We start from the raw sequence: 15,632 nt of genomic DNA, 5'->3' as shown, positions 1-15,632 counted from the left end.
ACAACGACGAGAGATGCCCCATATTTGATGCTGTGATGAAATCACGAATCGCATTTGTGAGAAGTGTTTGCTGTTCTATGAGACCTTGCAATTGTTGCTCTAAAGTAGCCATGGAAACACGTGGGTCAACGATGAAAAAGAAAAATTCACTACCTCGTCGCCAATTGTTTTAACTTCAAGTTGAACAAATGTATTTCAAGGACGACACAATACATGAAAGTCACAGATCAAGTAAACAGAGTAAGACGTGTGTCACTTTAACAGTCAAATCATAACTGAGTCCGAGTCTAGCAGCCGCTGGCTGGCTGGCCACTTAGGTGGCGCAGCTGCTGCATGGCTGGTAAACAGCACCGCATGTAGAGGATGCGCGTAACTGCATGGCGGCACTTTGAAAGATCGGCGAGTCACAACATAAAGATTACCTTTCCTTAGTCTATCTTGTAAGATAAGTTGTAAGGTCAGTATTGCCTCATGTGTTCCTGCATTTCTACTTGCATATTGATCAAACCTAAGGGTAACAAATCTAGTAGCCAGCCTCTGAATTTTTTTGATGTCTTCCTTTAATCCAGGCTGGTGGGGATCCCAAACAATCAAGCAGTAGGGCCTACTCAAGAATGTGTCACACTAGTGTTCTGTATGTGGTCTCCTGTACAGATGAACCACACTTTTCTAAAATTCTCCTAATAAGCCAAAGTCAACCATTCACCTTTCCTTTGATTCATTTCATATTGCTTTGCAATGTTATGGCTAGGTATTTAATTGATGTGACTGTGTCAAGCAGCATGCTAGTAATGCTGTATTCGAACATTATGGGACTCTTTTTTCCTACTATCTGCATCAACTTACATATTTCTATATTTGGAGGTAACTACCATTCATCACACCAGCTAGAAATTTTGTCTATGTCATCTTGTATCCTTCTGTAGTCACTCAATGATGAATCCTTCCCATACATCACAGCATCATCAGTGAACACTGCAGATTGCTGTTCAACCTGTCCATCAGATCAGTTATATGTATGGAGGATAAGAGTGGTCCTGTCACATTTTCATGGGGCACTCCTGATGATATCCTTCTGTCTGATGAACACCCACTGTCGAGAACAACATACTGGGTTCAGTTACTTGAGAAGTCTTTGAGTCACTCACATATCTGGGAATCTATTCTGTATGCCCATACTTTCATTAATAGTTTGCTATGGGGCACCATGGCAAATGCTTTCTGGAAATCTAGGAATACAAAATCTGTTTGTTGCTCTTCATCCGTTGTTCTCAGGATACCATGTGAGAAAAGAGCAAGATGAATTTCACAGAAGCTGTGCTTTCTAAATTGCAGTGATTTGTGGACGTAATTTCCAATTAAATGAAATTTGTTGTATTAAAATGAGAATATGTTCAAGAATTCTGCAGCAAACTGATGTTAAGGATATTGGTCTGTAATTATGCAGATCAAATTCTTCTTATACACAGGAGTCACCTGCACTTTTTCCAGCTGCTTGGTACTTTGCACTGGGTGAGAAATTCATGACAAATGAAGGTTAAGTAAGGGGTCAATGCCATACAGTACACTTGGTTAAACCAAATCGGGATTCCATCTGGACCTTGTGCCTTGTTTGTTTTCATTTCTTTCAGTTGTTCCTGTATACCATGGGGTGCTTATTAATGCCTGTTACTATGTCCACCATATGGAAGTCTGTCTGATCATCAAACAACAGTATGTTTGTTCAATCCTCCTGTGTGAAAAATTTCTCAAATGCAAAATTTAGTGCGGCCCCTCCCACCAGAGGTTTGAGTCCTCCCTCGGGCATGGGTGTGAGTGTTGTCCTTAGTGTTAAGTTAGTTTAAGTAGTGTGTAAGTCTAGGGACCGATGACCTCAGAAGTTTGGTTCCTTAGGAATTCACACACATTTGAATATTTTTACAAAATTTAAAATTCAGTTTTCATTTTGTTATCTTCTATTGTCACCCCAGAGTCGTTGACGAGCAAGTGTATAGAAGTCTTTGTCCCACTTATTGATTTTACCTGTGACCCGAATTTCTTGGGTTCTCGGCAAGATATTTTGCAAAGATATGACAGCGATTGTTGTACGCGACATGCAATGATCGTTTTACAGACTTATGAATTTCACCCTGCTTTCATTTCTTTTCAGATGTGTCTTGTCTAAGGAACTAAGAGTGAAACAGTTTTTGCTCCCTCAGCATTTGCCATATTTTTGTTATTAAACCACAGTGGGTCTTTCCCATTGTTAATCTGCTATTTTATGTGCCTGTCAATTGTTCAATAGCTCAGCTACATGGCCTGTGGCTACCCATACTCTGATCATTTGTTTTATGTCCGATTCTCATTTTTGTAGTCTCATTTGTGACACGGCTCCAGATATTCTCTACTTATGTGGGAGTCATGATGCAAGTATAGTCCATAGTATTCTCACCAAAGGCAGACTTATTTAGCTGTCACAGTCATGTGCAATTGACATTCCATAGAAGTTGTTAGCAGTCATCATCTATGCTGCCATCAGTAATATGTTTCACTTTTGTGAAATGTTCTGCCTTGCAATTATGAGGAACATTATTGCATATAAGCCAAAGGAGCACATTTCTCCTTCCATAGTTCTCAAAAAATTTGAAGTACTTTTTTATTAGTCTTGCTGCGAATGATCATGAAATTGTGGCACCTCTGAGCCAATAATTTTACCTATATGTTACTTTAAAAAGCTCTTATTTATGTTGTTTTGTTGATTTCCTTAAAATCTTACCATTGCTTCATAAAATCTGAAATAATGCTGTTAGAGATTCCGTATGCTTTGATTTCTTTCTTTTTTTATTTTATTTTTTATTCTCAGTGGCACTAAAATGTCAAGTAGTTTGCTTACCTTTAACCTAGTGAGTTGTATTCAAATACCCTACTGATTGCAGTGAAATCAGATTTGATACATATTGGCTAGTATGACTGTCTAACATATCAGCTAGTATCATTACTGGGTATGGTAAACCTCAAAACAATCATCTAAATGGAGAGCAACACAACACTTTTTACACTGCCATGCACTCTCCCTTTTATTCATCTTGAGTAGCACACAACACATGTATTTGTGACACTTCTTTCTTGTTAGTTTAACTTTTGTTTTTGCCTGGAGTCGCATAATGGTGGTACTCACTGATAGTTGCCCAAGCACAGAGTACTCGGGTAGCTGTGTACTCTCTAGCAGCTGCTGTCCAATGTTGATTGTGAAGTTGGTGTAGCAGACATGTTTTTTTCCACTGATCTTATGATACATAATGAAGGAGTTGAAAATATGCATATCGAGAAGATAAAAGAAGGTCTTTCTATACTCCTTCACTGTGTGTTGCATGAATAAGAAGTAAGCTATCACTGGGTCTTGAAGGTCTAAATCACCCATTCTCTACTGATGCTGAAGATGCTGGTTTTATCACCACCTCTCTTGATGTCTTACTTTTCTTTCCTCAGTTTGCATAATGTCAGCAGATTTATGATGACTGGACAGGAATCAACGTCTTTGTTATCACGCCACTTATCACGTAATACACAGTTGCAGAACCATCTGTCATGCTTTGTACATTTCAGGTGGTGGTTTTGTTTTTCCCCCAGTCAGTGCCTACAACATTTGTCTGTCTGTGAGTCTTCTAAATAAGTCAGATAAAGAATATCAGTTATCTGTTAACAGTGTGTTACCTTTATCCAACAATCATTCACACTTGTTTAGCACTACATTTGTACTGGCTGGAAGGTTAGGATCTGTCACATCATCATCAGTATAAATTCTGAAAGAGAGACAGTAGCTAGAACTACTATCTGTCTGTGAGTCTTCTAAATAAGTCAGATAAAGAGTATCAGTTATCTGTTAACAGTGTGTTACCTTTATCCAACAATTGTTCACACTTGTTTAGCACTACATTTGTACTGGCTGGAAGGTTAGGATCTGTCACATCATCATCAGTATAAATTCTGAAAGAGAGACAGTAGCTAGAACTATGTAGATTCACAACATGACCTTTCTATGTTGGCACTGCAAACACCTGAAAGCCATTATTCTTCCCGAGGGCATGCAGCTCTTCTTAATGTTAAATGGCGATAGCATCATCTTGGGTAAAATATTCTGGAGATAAAATAGTCCCCCTTTTGGATCTCTGGACAGAGACTACTCAGGAGGCTGTCATCGTCAGGAAAGATGAAAGTGGCATTCTACAGGTCAGAGTGTGGAATGTTATATCCCTTAATTGAGTACAGAGGTTATAGAATATAAAAAAAGGAAATGGAAAAGTTGAAGTTAGATATAGTGGGAATTAGTGAAGTGTGGTGGTAGGAAGAACAGGACTTCTTGTCAGGTAAGCACAGGGTTATCAACACAACATCAAATGGGGCTAATGCAGGAATACAGCTAATAAATAATAATGAAATGGGAATGTGCATAAATTACTTTGAATAGCATAGTGAACACATTATAGAAGCCAAGACAGACACAAAGCCAACACCCACTTCAGTAGTACAATTTTATATGCAAACTAACTCAAAGATGATGATGAGATTGAAGGAATGTTTGAGAAGATACAAGAAATTTTTAAAATAATTGCAGGAGATGAACATGTATTTGTGATGGGGATCTGGAATTAAATAGTGGAAAAAGGATGATAAGGAATAATACTAGGAGAACATGGCATGACACAGGATGCTGCCTGGTGGTGTTGCGGACACATGTTGTAGTAGCAAAAGTATGTAAGTGGAACAGACATTGATTGGGGGATCACCCTAGGAAGATACGGGCTGCAAGTGGGGAAATCCACTGAGATAAGTAACTTTGACAAAAGGAAGATTATTATTACGCAGAGCCTGTGAGCGAGTATTTCAAAAATGGTGAAGGTGCCTTTATGGCACAAAACCGCTAAGGTCATAAGTGCTCATATTGTAATGTAAGAAAAAACAAATACTAAATAAAAAAAAGGCAAAAACCCAATCAAGAAACTTTAATATAGAAGCAGCTAAGGACAAGGAGAACCCTAGGGAAAATTTCTCAAAATATCATTGAGATGGCGGAGGTTCAAATTTGCTTCACCATGCCGCTGTGGCAAATAAAAAGTAAGACATGATTGACAAAATGCGTGTCATCTGCTAAAACATCTGATAAAGTAGACTGTAAACATACACGTAAACACGAACTGTTAAACAATGGGCACTGGATCAGAAAGTGGTGCACTGTCAAGGGTTGAGAGCAGTAGGCCCAGTGTGAGGCAGGGTTGCCACTTAATAAATAGTGGTGACTCAAATGATTGTGTCCTATATGCAGCCAGGCTAAAATGACCTCCTCATGACATTAGGGCCGAGAGGAAGTCACCATGCTATTAGGAGAGATTTAATGTCCTGGAGTTTGTTCCCCTAGGAAGAACATCATTGTGTGCTCCAGAGTGATATTACATGCTGACGCAGTGACACGATCATCCAAGAAAGCAGAATGACTTGAAGGCCAAGGGAGGAGAGCTGCAGCCTTGTTCTCTGGCACGCTGACATGACCGTCAACCAACAGGAGCACCATATTCCCCCCCCCCCTCCCCCCACCACAGCCACACACACAATAAGCGAGTGGAAGCATTCTTGGAACCACATACTAAATTATAGACTGAGAACAGCGTGTGAAGGCTGTGAAGAGCACTGAGAGAATCTGAGCGGATGACACCATTTGGAAGCCCATGCTGCTGGATGTACTGGGTGGCCCCATAAAGGGCGTAGAGCTCTGCGGCAGAAATCGAGCACTGATCAAGAAGCCAATATTGAAAAGGATTATTGCCAAGTACAAAGACACACCCAACACCATGATTGGTCTTGGAACCATCAGTGTAGAAGAATTCACTGTCCCCAATCCGCGTGCAAAGTGCAAGAAACTCGCTGCAATACACCAGGTCGGGAGTAGTGTCCTTAAGAAGTGAATGGAGTCCAAAATGAACACGTACCTCAGCTTGAAGCCAGGGTAGTGAAGAGATTGCACCCACAGGAAATGTGGCAGGGAGCATAAAGCAGAGCTGTTGAAGCAACAAATGAAAACAAACTTCGAGAGGCAACAGAGAAGGTGGGTGCAGCCCATACTGGCAGTCAAGGGAATCATCGAAAAAGGGAGCATAGGATGGCTGACCGGGCATAGGACACAGCTGGCTCATGTAACAACTAATGAAAACATCTCCGCGGTAGGACAACGGTAAGACAGCTGCCTCACCATAAAAACTCTCAGCAGGACTAGTATAGAAGGCACCAGCGGCTAAATGTATCCTGCAATGGTGGAGTGTATTAAGATGACATAAGATAGACAGACATGTGGTTGAATATATGATATATCCATAATCCAGTTTCGAATGGACAAGGGACCAGTATAAATGGAGGAGGATGGTCTGATCCGCTCCCTATGAGGTACCACATAAAACACGTAGAACACTGAAGGAGCAAGTGCGACAAGCTGCCAGGTAAGAGATGTGGGAAGACTAACAGAGTTTCCTATCAAACATGACTCCCAAGAATTCCGCAGTGTCAGCGAATGGAAGAAGGAATGGGCCAAGACAGGGAGGGAGAAGAAACTCCCGGTGCTGCCAGAAGTTCATATGACAGTCTCACCAGCAGAAAAGCAGAAGCCATTGTTGTGGGAGACAATCCATAATATGGTTCATGGCTATGGCAAATAAGATGACACTGAGCACAGAACCCTGAGGCACCCTGTTCTCTTGAATAAAATTGTGTGACAGAGCCAAGCCCATATGTACCTTAAAAACATGGTCTTTCAACAGTTCCCTGATAAAAAGCGGCAGGAGACCCCTGAAGGCCAACTCGCACATAATATGGATGATACCTGTTCTCCAAAAGGTGTCATATGCCTTCTCCAAATCAAAAAAATGTGGCCAAGTTTCACAAAACATTGTTCATAATATGAGTTGACAAGGTGATGAGATGATCAACTGCAGAGCAGTGCCTACGGAATCCACATTGGGCATCAGTGAGGAGATTCTGAGACTCGAGCCACCACACCAGCTGACCATTAATCATTTGTTCTGTCACCTTGCAGATGCTACTGGTGAGGGAAATTGGGTGGTAGCTGGAAGGCAGATGTTTGTCCTTACCAGGCTTAGGTATGGGAATGGGAATGGCCTCACTCCAGCAACTGGTAAATGTGCCAGCTGTCTAAGTGCAGTTTTATGCATGGAGGAGAAAGCATAAGCCCTCAGGAGATAAGTGTTGCAACATGAGAATGTGAATGCTGTCCAGTCCTGGAGTGGATGTTGGGGATGAAGAAAGTGCATGTTTTAAGTTCCCTCATAGTAAAAGCAGTGTTTTAACATTCATGATACCAAGAGGAGAAAGATATCATCCTTGCCTCCGCTACCCATTTCAGAGGGAGAAAGGCAGGATGGTAGTGGGTTGAAATCGAAATGTCTGCAAAATATTGGCCCAAGGTGTTGGAAATATCAAGATGGTCTATAATGATATCATTTACTATGATTAGACCAGGAACTGGGGAATGAACCACGGTTCCTGGAAGGCAACAGAGATTACCCCAAACAACAAAGGAGGGAGTAAAACTGTTGAAACAGCTTTGAAAAGAAAGCCAACTAATTTTTTTGCGATCCCTGAAAATGTGGTGACACTGCGCACATAGCTGTTTATAACGGATACAGTTTGCCATCAGGGGATGGCATTTAGAAACACAGAGACCATGTCTCTGTGTGTGGAACGCGTTGCAACATGCCTCAGTCCACCAGGGGGAAGAGAGTATGTTGTGGTGAGGAAGATGTACGAGTTATGGAACATTCTGCAGCAGTAAGGATAGTGTTTGTGAGGTATTCTACCTGGTCATCAGTGCAGGGGAAATGGTGTTCATTGAAAGGTGCCAGTCAGTTTTGGAAAGCTGCCAGTTGGTTCGACACACAGATGGGATAGGCATTAGCAAATGAATGACACAGGGGAAACGGTCACTCAAGTAATTACATGAGGTCTTTGGGAACTGGAAGATTTGTAATTGCTTCAGTGTGGTGTGGTGCAGCCTGATGTCATGTTCTCACAAAATGTGTCCTAGATATTGTACTTAATGTGCCTTTCCTTGTTACATTTTAAATTTTTTTCTGTGACAGGGATGTCATCCAGGTAGTTCACAGCATTATTAGTTTCCTAATTAAGTGTTCTAAGTATCATTGGAACAAACTCAGTGTACTGGAAATCCCAAATGGTAATCTCTTGTATCAGTAAAGTCTAAATGGAGTATTTATGACTAAAAATCACTGCACTTCTTCACCCAAAGGTAAATGTAAAAGGTTCCATCAAATCAAGTTTTGTAAAATATACGCCACCAGCTAATTTTGATGTTAGTTCTCCCAGTTTTGGAACTGAATAGGAATCAATTGAATAGGACTCAATTATGGATTGTGCAGTTACTGTCACTTTGAAGTATTCACAGATTTGTAATGTGTCATTCACTACTAGTAATGGATTATATTGCACCATTTTGTTCTGAGTGATAAAGTTCCTGTTTTACTTCATCCCTTAATGCGGAGGGAATATTGTTTATTGTGCAGAGTTTTGACACAGCGTTCAGCTTTGACATGATGTGTGCTTTGGAATTTTTAACACTACTTCTTGTGTATGAAAACAATATTATCACATTTTTGCAACAGTTTCTGTAAATTTTTGTTTGGATTGTCAATGTAAAGCTGATTTGCTCCTCCTTAAACTGTGAAGCCTAGAGTATTGAGTAAATCAAGGTAAAGCAAATTTGTTGCTTTCGGTGGATTTATAACTACAAATCTGGCCTGTTTGGTAAACTGCTTGTATGCAACATTTGTCAAACTGATCTTTTACTGGAATTTGTTGGTCACTGTAGCTAAACAGCAAATTCTGAAATTTAGTTAATTCTGTCCAGACTTATTTCCTGTACGTTAGTAAATTAAGTAAATAAATTGACAAGCCTGTACCAATTTGAAATGTCAATGACATTTTATTATCTATGAGTGTCACAGGTAAAGCCTTGTCATAAACTGAAGAGATAGCATTCACTTTGTTTCTTGTCCATGAAAGTTTATTGATTTGTTTATGTTCATTGTGAACATCATTTGAAGGTTTAGTGTAAATCACTTTCATGTGCCTGAGTGTCTTATTACACTGCCTGATGTGCTTAGTGTTGCACACTTCGAATTTGTGTCCTGACTTGTTGTAATCATTGCATTGTGCATTTTGAAAGAAATGATCTTTGCACTTGTGGTTAACTCCACAATGTGCAAAAAATTTTATTTTTCTTTAGGGAATCTGTTTCCAATCTGTTGTTTCCATTTGCTGCTCCATGATGTACACTGACAGCTGTGTCATTGACTTGGCCATGCAAGCCAGTTATGCATTGTAAATGTGCAAGTGTCTCCAGACTGGAGCCCATCTGCTGTTACTAGCATTTGTTCATGTGCCCAGATTAAAGAAAAACAGTAATGCAAAGATGAATTATTCAAGCTAAGCAGGTCTGCAAGTCTTTCATTAATTTATTATCAGGCAAGTCAAATGCATGATAAGCACATCATCAATGAGAGAATCAATATAATTGTCATTTTGGCACTAAAACTGGCAGTCTCTATTTAAGGCCTGTAATTGTGCCAGCCACTCTTCATAACCTTCATTTTGTTTCTTAAAGCATTGAAAAAAATTATGCCAAGATGTTGCAGCATGGACTTGTGACTCAGAGTGTGATTCTAACTTAGCCTTAATTTCAGCATAGGAAAGATCCACAGGTTGAATTTCAGGACACAATTTCTGTATAAGTTTGAAAACTTCTGGCCCAACATTTTCCATGAGAAAATGCTTTGCATTCAACATCACCAAATACTTGATGTGTGATAATATTTTGCTTTAGTCGTGAAATGTAGTTAGGCCAGCCTTCTGTTTTCTGGCTGAATGCTGGTGACATCTTAAGGTGTGTGCACGCTACTCATGCTCGCCAGACTTGTGCTCACCATACTACCCCAGTTGCTTGCCAGGCTTTGACTTGTTAGGATCTGCTCTGTACCTGCAGTCATGACCAGTGCCAGCTTCCCGATTTAAAAATGGTTATAGCAAGTGTCAGCTTCCTTGTGATGCACCTATTAGCCCAGGAACAAGATATAAGAAGACACATCAAAGACCAAAGAAAACACAGGTGGTTGATGACCACAGTTTTCGGAAGCAGAAAAAGATATGGTGGGAGTGATTTGATGGACAACTTGCATGTTGAAAACATAAATTTCAAGACATACTGCCTTATGTCCGCATCTAATTTTGAATATTTGATAAATTTGGTTGCACCAAAGATGCAAAGGCTGATATTTGCAGTGCAGAAATTCAAAGGCCTTGAAAGTGAATGAGTTAGGAGCAGTCACTTCCTCAAACCCGGTGCCAGACTTCCCAGGCTCATTTTTCTTCTGGTGGACTTTCTTATAAGTGGCTAATAAGGTGATCAAACAATGGAAACTTGAGGTAGGAATATCAACAATATGGGAAAGAAAGATTGCTATTTACCGTAAAGAAGATATGTCAAGTTGCACACAGATGCAATTAAAAGACACTCACATAAAGCTTTCAGCCACAGCCTTCGTCAGTAAAACACACACACACACACACACACACACACACTCACACAAAAGCAAGCACACTGCATGCACACACAAGCGCCAACTCCAGAATCTCGGGCTTGAATCATAAGCTGGTCTTTATAATTCAGCCATACCCATGCAGAGTTCTGTTGTGATGGAATCTCATACTTCTCTCTTTATATTTTATTTTATAATGGGAGTTTGTGGCATCTTACAACACAGGATATTGTTCATAAATGTGTATGAATTTAATAGTAAAATTGTCAGTCCACTCCATTTTAAAACAAAAACGTGATGTCCACAACACAGAAAAAGATAAACAAAGACCAAATTGGACAAGTGCAGTGAGCCAGTTGATGAAGGCTTCTCACCCTCCACACTGTTCATCGAGCTCCTTGTGCATCCCTCTGATATACTGACAACAGGCAGAGCCAGACAAGCCATAGGCTTGGGTGGGTCATGAGCCCATCTTGCAGAGAGTCCTTGGAGCTTACCTCTGTCCACATTGATCATAAGGCTCAAGTCTCCCAAGCACACAAGTAGTGTGAATGCACCTTTAAACTTTCCTTGACCATTTTCTGAGTCAGTTTCAAGTTTTGCCAGGGGTGCCACCAGCAGCTGCTGAGAGGCAGACAGCTGCAGCCAAAGGAATACAACTGGCTGAAGCTTATCAGCTTCAGGTTGACCCATATCTGAAGAATACAACTCAGGACAGTATAATAAATTCTTTGAAATCTTACTGACAAAAAAAGGGAGTTAACAGCCCACAGACAATCATATACAATTGCAAAGGCCACACTAATTCCAGTGCGTTGCAACAGGAATGTTTATATGCACTCGCCAGTTTGGTCATTGCCAATGAAAATCCTTGTTGCCATTTTTTATTATAGAATGAGCAATGTCTGTTTCCAAAAATCTGTGGATTTTGTCAACACAAGTAATACGGGTAACATGAAATGATACAAGTAATAAGCATTTCCTACAATATATACAGATATACTCAGCTTTGAGCTCTGTAGGTAACATTCTACACACTAATCTAACTTAACACAGTGAAAGAAAACTATCTGATCTATAGAAGTTCAGTCTGCACTACTGTAACTAACAATTATTTAGTTCAGGCTGAAGTTTGAATAACACTTATAACACTTTGACACTCAGTGTATATGTCCAGTATCGGTTGATTAAAGTGGCTGTATATAACAGTGGCAACTGATGATCATCACAGCTGGCAACAACTGTAAACATTGGTGGGAACTGTTGCTGGCAATGAACTGGCCAAGTGTGGTTGTGCATCCCAATTTATCTGTAGCCAGCAGAATGATCTCCAACTGTGATCCAAATGGTGGATGCAGAAAGTAGTTCCTGGTGTCAGTACCATTTGTGGCAGCTAACATATCCATATTTGGATGAAGTGAAGTCTTTTGAAGGTCTTAGGTTGAATGAATGAATAGGTTCTTGTTTATGTCTGCCATCTAAATGGTGACTGATTGGAACTCTGGGGTGCCAGATGTGGATATTGCCTGGTTGTTATGTACACATCAAAAAACAAACATAATTTCATTACAGGTGGTGCATAAAAGATTAAATGTTTATTATTGGAATGCTGATGTTCTTGGGATGTTAAGTACATAGGCTTGCTTTTCACAGGAAAAAGGTGGATGAACTTAATTTTAGTTTTCATTATGAAACAGTTTATTAATTCACATAGAGTACTCAGTTTAAGAAAAGAAAAAGAACTATGATCATGGCTGTAGACTGGACCAGAATGAAGCCTTAATACTTTGAAATTGATAGTCAGTGTGGCTGTATCTAGAATGTTGAGCCAACGTTAGAATGTCAGTTCTGCAACCATGAAACTCTTCCCCAGCCGGGTCTACATTCTCATTCTATTTGTCCTTCAATTATAATTTGGCTGACGATGTAATTCTTGTTTTGCAAAGTGTTCCCAAAATGCACTGTTTTCCTGCACTTGATGATGGTTATGACAAAGATATTTGTCAGCATGTTAATGCACATCATCATTGGTGACATGTTCTACTCACGGAATCTGTAGTACATTTCCAGTGCCTTCAGGCTGTTCATAGATGTGAGTTTAATTGGTGCTGTTGGGCTGGGCTAGCACTTGGATGGGTGACCATCTGGTCTGCTGAGTGCTGTAGGCAAAAAGGGTGCACTCAGCCCTTGTGAGGAAAAATGAGGATATACTTGATTGAGAAGTAGTGGCTGCGGTCTCGTAAACTGACATACGACTGGGAGAGCAGCGTGCTGACCACATGCCCCTCCATATCCACATGCAGTGATGCCTGTGGGCTGACGATGACACGGCGGGTGGTTGATATTGTTCGGCCTTCATGGCCTGTTCGGGTGGAGTTTAGTTTAGTTTTCAGCATCATAGGTATTTCATTTTTCTGACTCTTTTCAAGTATGTTCACACCCAAGTTAGTTTTCACTAGTGAAGATAATTTTGTTCAGAAGAAGCTGAAGGTCTCACATCTTATCTAATATCACAGTGTAATCTACATAAAATGGATATTGCTTGAATGGATTCTATCAGTGGTGTTCACTTCTTTGTTGCTGGTATCATCAAATGCTTAACAAAAATGGCTCCAGAATATATGTTGAAGAATTTCTGAGATAATTTAAATCCTTGCGAGACAAGTTTTAGAATTCTGATGTCATCCGAAATGTGATCTCATTGTATTCTTTGTAATTATTCCTTTACTACCACTACACGGAAATAAATTTATGTAATTAGCTTTAAGTTTTCTTATTATTTTCACCATTTACACAGTGCCACCTCTTTTCTTATGTGTTGTGATGTATATCTTCCATGAATCTCTGAAAAGCAGAATTATGCTGGTTTTATTGTGTGTCTACAGATCGAAGTCCAAAGTGTATTTTTAAGAGTAGATTAACAGTGGGAAACAAAAATTTTGTTAAATATGGAGTATCAGGCTAAAAAGATAGAATGACATGACAATCCAGTTCAAAATCCATAGTTCATGTCACAGTGATGTACTCCTCTACAGGTTTCAGACAAAAGGAACATGAAAGGGAACTTATGAAGGGAGGTAACAGAATATGACTGCAGTTTAACAGATAGCAGAGGCTTTGAGTTATTGAGAGACACACACAGAAGAGAATGAAAACTTAGCTAGTTTTCATCTTCCACATCTCACACAATATTTTCTCAAAATCTTGTAGTAATTATACCTATATGTAATCACAGTATTAATATAATTATTAGTTAATGCATTAACTGATTTCAGTTTCAAAAGTTGAAATGATGATACAGGACCTAAACAATCTGTTACAGGTCCAGAGGCAAGATATCATTGTGCAGGTGGCATGTCCTCCACCCAATGGCACTGCTGCTCTCCTTTATAGTGGACTTATACCTGGCAAGCCAGAATATGCACTACCACTTACAGTTCTTGTTTTCTGGGTTGTGTGCTTCCTGTTAGCAGCAGCCAGCTTTCTCATATGCCGGCATCAACCACGTCGCCCGAGAACAAATCCTAACAAACCGTAAAAATATTACTACAGTGGAACTTCACTCAGTGAAATACCCGTGCCACACTATCTGTTCCATTTTGTAACATTCACTCTCAAAACAATTTTAAATAACTGTGAGGCTTCCTTTCTGCCAGCAATTTTGTAAATTTTTTCTATTATTTATCAATGTGAATTGCTGTAGATATATCTCAGTTTATTCAAAATGGGAAGTTACCATATTACCATTCATAACTGGATGTGTATAACTAATCATCAAGTGTATGCCACTGATATATAATTTATTTAAGTAAAACTAATACTTATAATAAGTATCATTGACAGTAAAAATGGGTTTTTATACTGTAATTAATTTGTGTGTAAAAATACAGTAGTCCTTTTTTGTATAAAATATTCTACTGTTAGATAATTACTTTGTAGAATTTAAATTAATTACCATTCATATCACTTAAAGAAGCTTCTTGTGTTGTAATACATTCTCCATATTATCTCCTTCCCCCTCCAAATCTGTTAACGGTACTAGTCATTAAGATAAATTCAAAACATCCCAGGACATTTTTCTTATTTTGTAACAATTGAATAACAGCTGCAAATCTCCTGAAAAACCTTACCATTCTTTTATACTTTTTTGTGTTACTTTCAGCCAAACAAATACAGAAACTGAATCATGGTAAGTTTACAAAAGATTAATTGCACTGACTGCATTGAGAAAATGGTTAGATTTCAGAAAATTCTGAAGAGGTTTTTTTTTTTTTTTTTATCTCTATAATGAAACGAATGAATATAACAACTTACCATATAGTTAAGATGTTGTCCAGTGGATAAGCACATAAGCAAGACTAAAAACGTTGCTAAATTGTTGTACAACATCATTCTGCAGAGCTAATACGAAATACACACACACATCCAGCAGACTACATTGTAGCAGCACTGCGTATCAAGCTAAAAAAAAAAAAAAAAAAAAACCATCATTATTCCTCATTAAAATGTCTTCTTTAGCTCAAAAAGGTGGAGTAATGCTGCTATCATAATAATTGCTCATTTACCAAAATGGTACAGAAATGCTGATACATTTGCTTCAGCTCCTCTTATTCCATACAATAATTTTTGTATCAAAAGTTGTAGCTTATGTAATGACCAAAAAATTATATACTTCTTATAGTGAACTTTTTCATACTGTTAAGTAAACTTACCTACAAATGGTCAGCATATGCCCTTATTTACCACCATCATCATCAGTGACAACAACAACAACTTCATTGATTTGGCCACTTACAATTTACCAGTCTACCTGTTACTAAGACATCCCTCATTATGTCTTCCTCAGGATGAATGGCTTCACCATGTTTAAATAATAATATAGTGTTGTACTGTATACACTTACTGTTCCAAAATCATTGTACTATATCACACTATACTAAAATTCATCATTAGCATATTCTATTATTAATAATGGTAGGAGTAAATGTAACAATGCATCCTATAGTTCAGATGTGCAACCATCCAGCATGTCCTATT

General features: G+C 39.0%; 1 protein-coding gene across 1 annotated transcript in view; it reads left to right on the top strand.

The window, feature by feature from the left end:
- LOC126471210 (ATP-binding cassette sub-family G member 8) overlaps positions 1 to 14,661 on the top strand; it is a 329,035-nt gene extending 314,374 nt beyond the window's left edge. The window contains exon 16 of the mRNA XM_050099326.1: positions 13,918 to 14,661. Within this exon, the coding sequence (XP_049955283.1) occupies positions 13,918 to 14,133 (216 nt within the window). The 3' untranslated portion in view covers positions 14,134 to 14,661. The remainder of the gene's footprint in view (positions 1 to 13,917) is intronic.
- Positions 14,662 to 15,632: the final 971 nt, after the last annotated feature.

The sequence above is a fragment of the Schistocerca serialis genome, chromosome 3 (assembly GCF_023864345.2).
Source record: "Schistocerca serialis cubense isolate TAMUIC-IGC-003099 chromosome 3, iqSchSeri2.2, whole genome shotgun sequence".
NCBI classification, from domain to species: Eukaryota; Metazoa; Arthropoda; class Insecta; order Orthoptera; family Acrididae; genus Schistocerca; species Schistocerca serialis.
The sequence above is the reverse complement of the archived record's forward strand: the minus strand, read 5'-3'. Positions and strand labels throughout refer to the sequence as shown.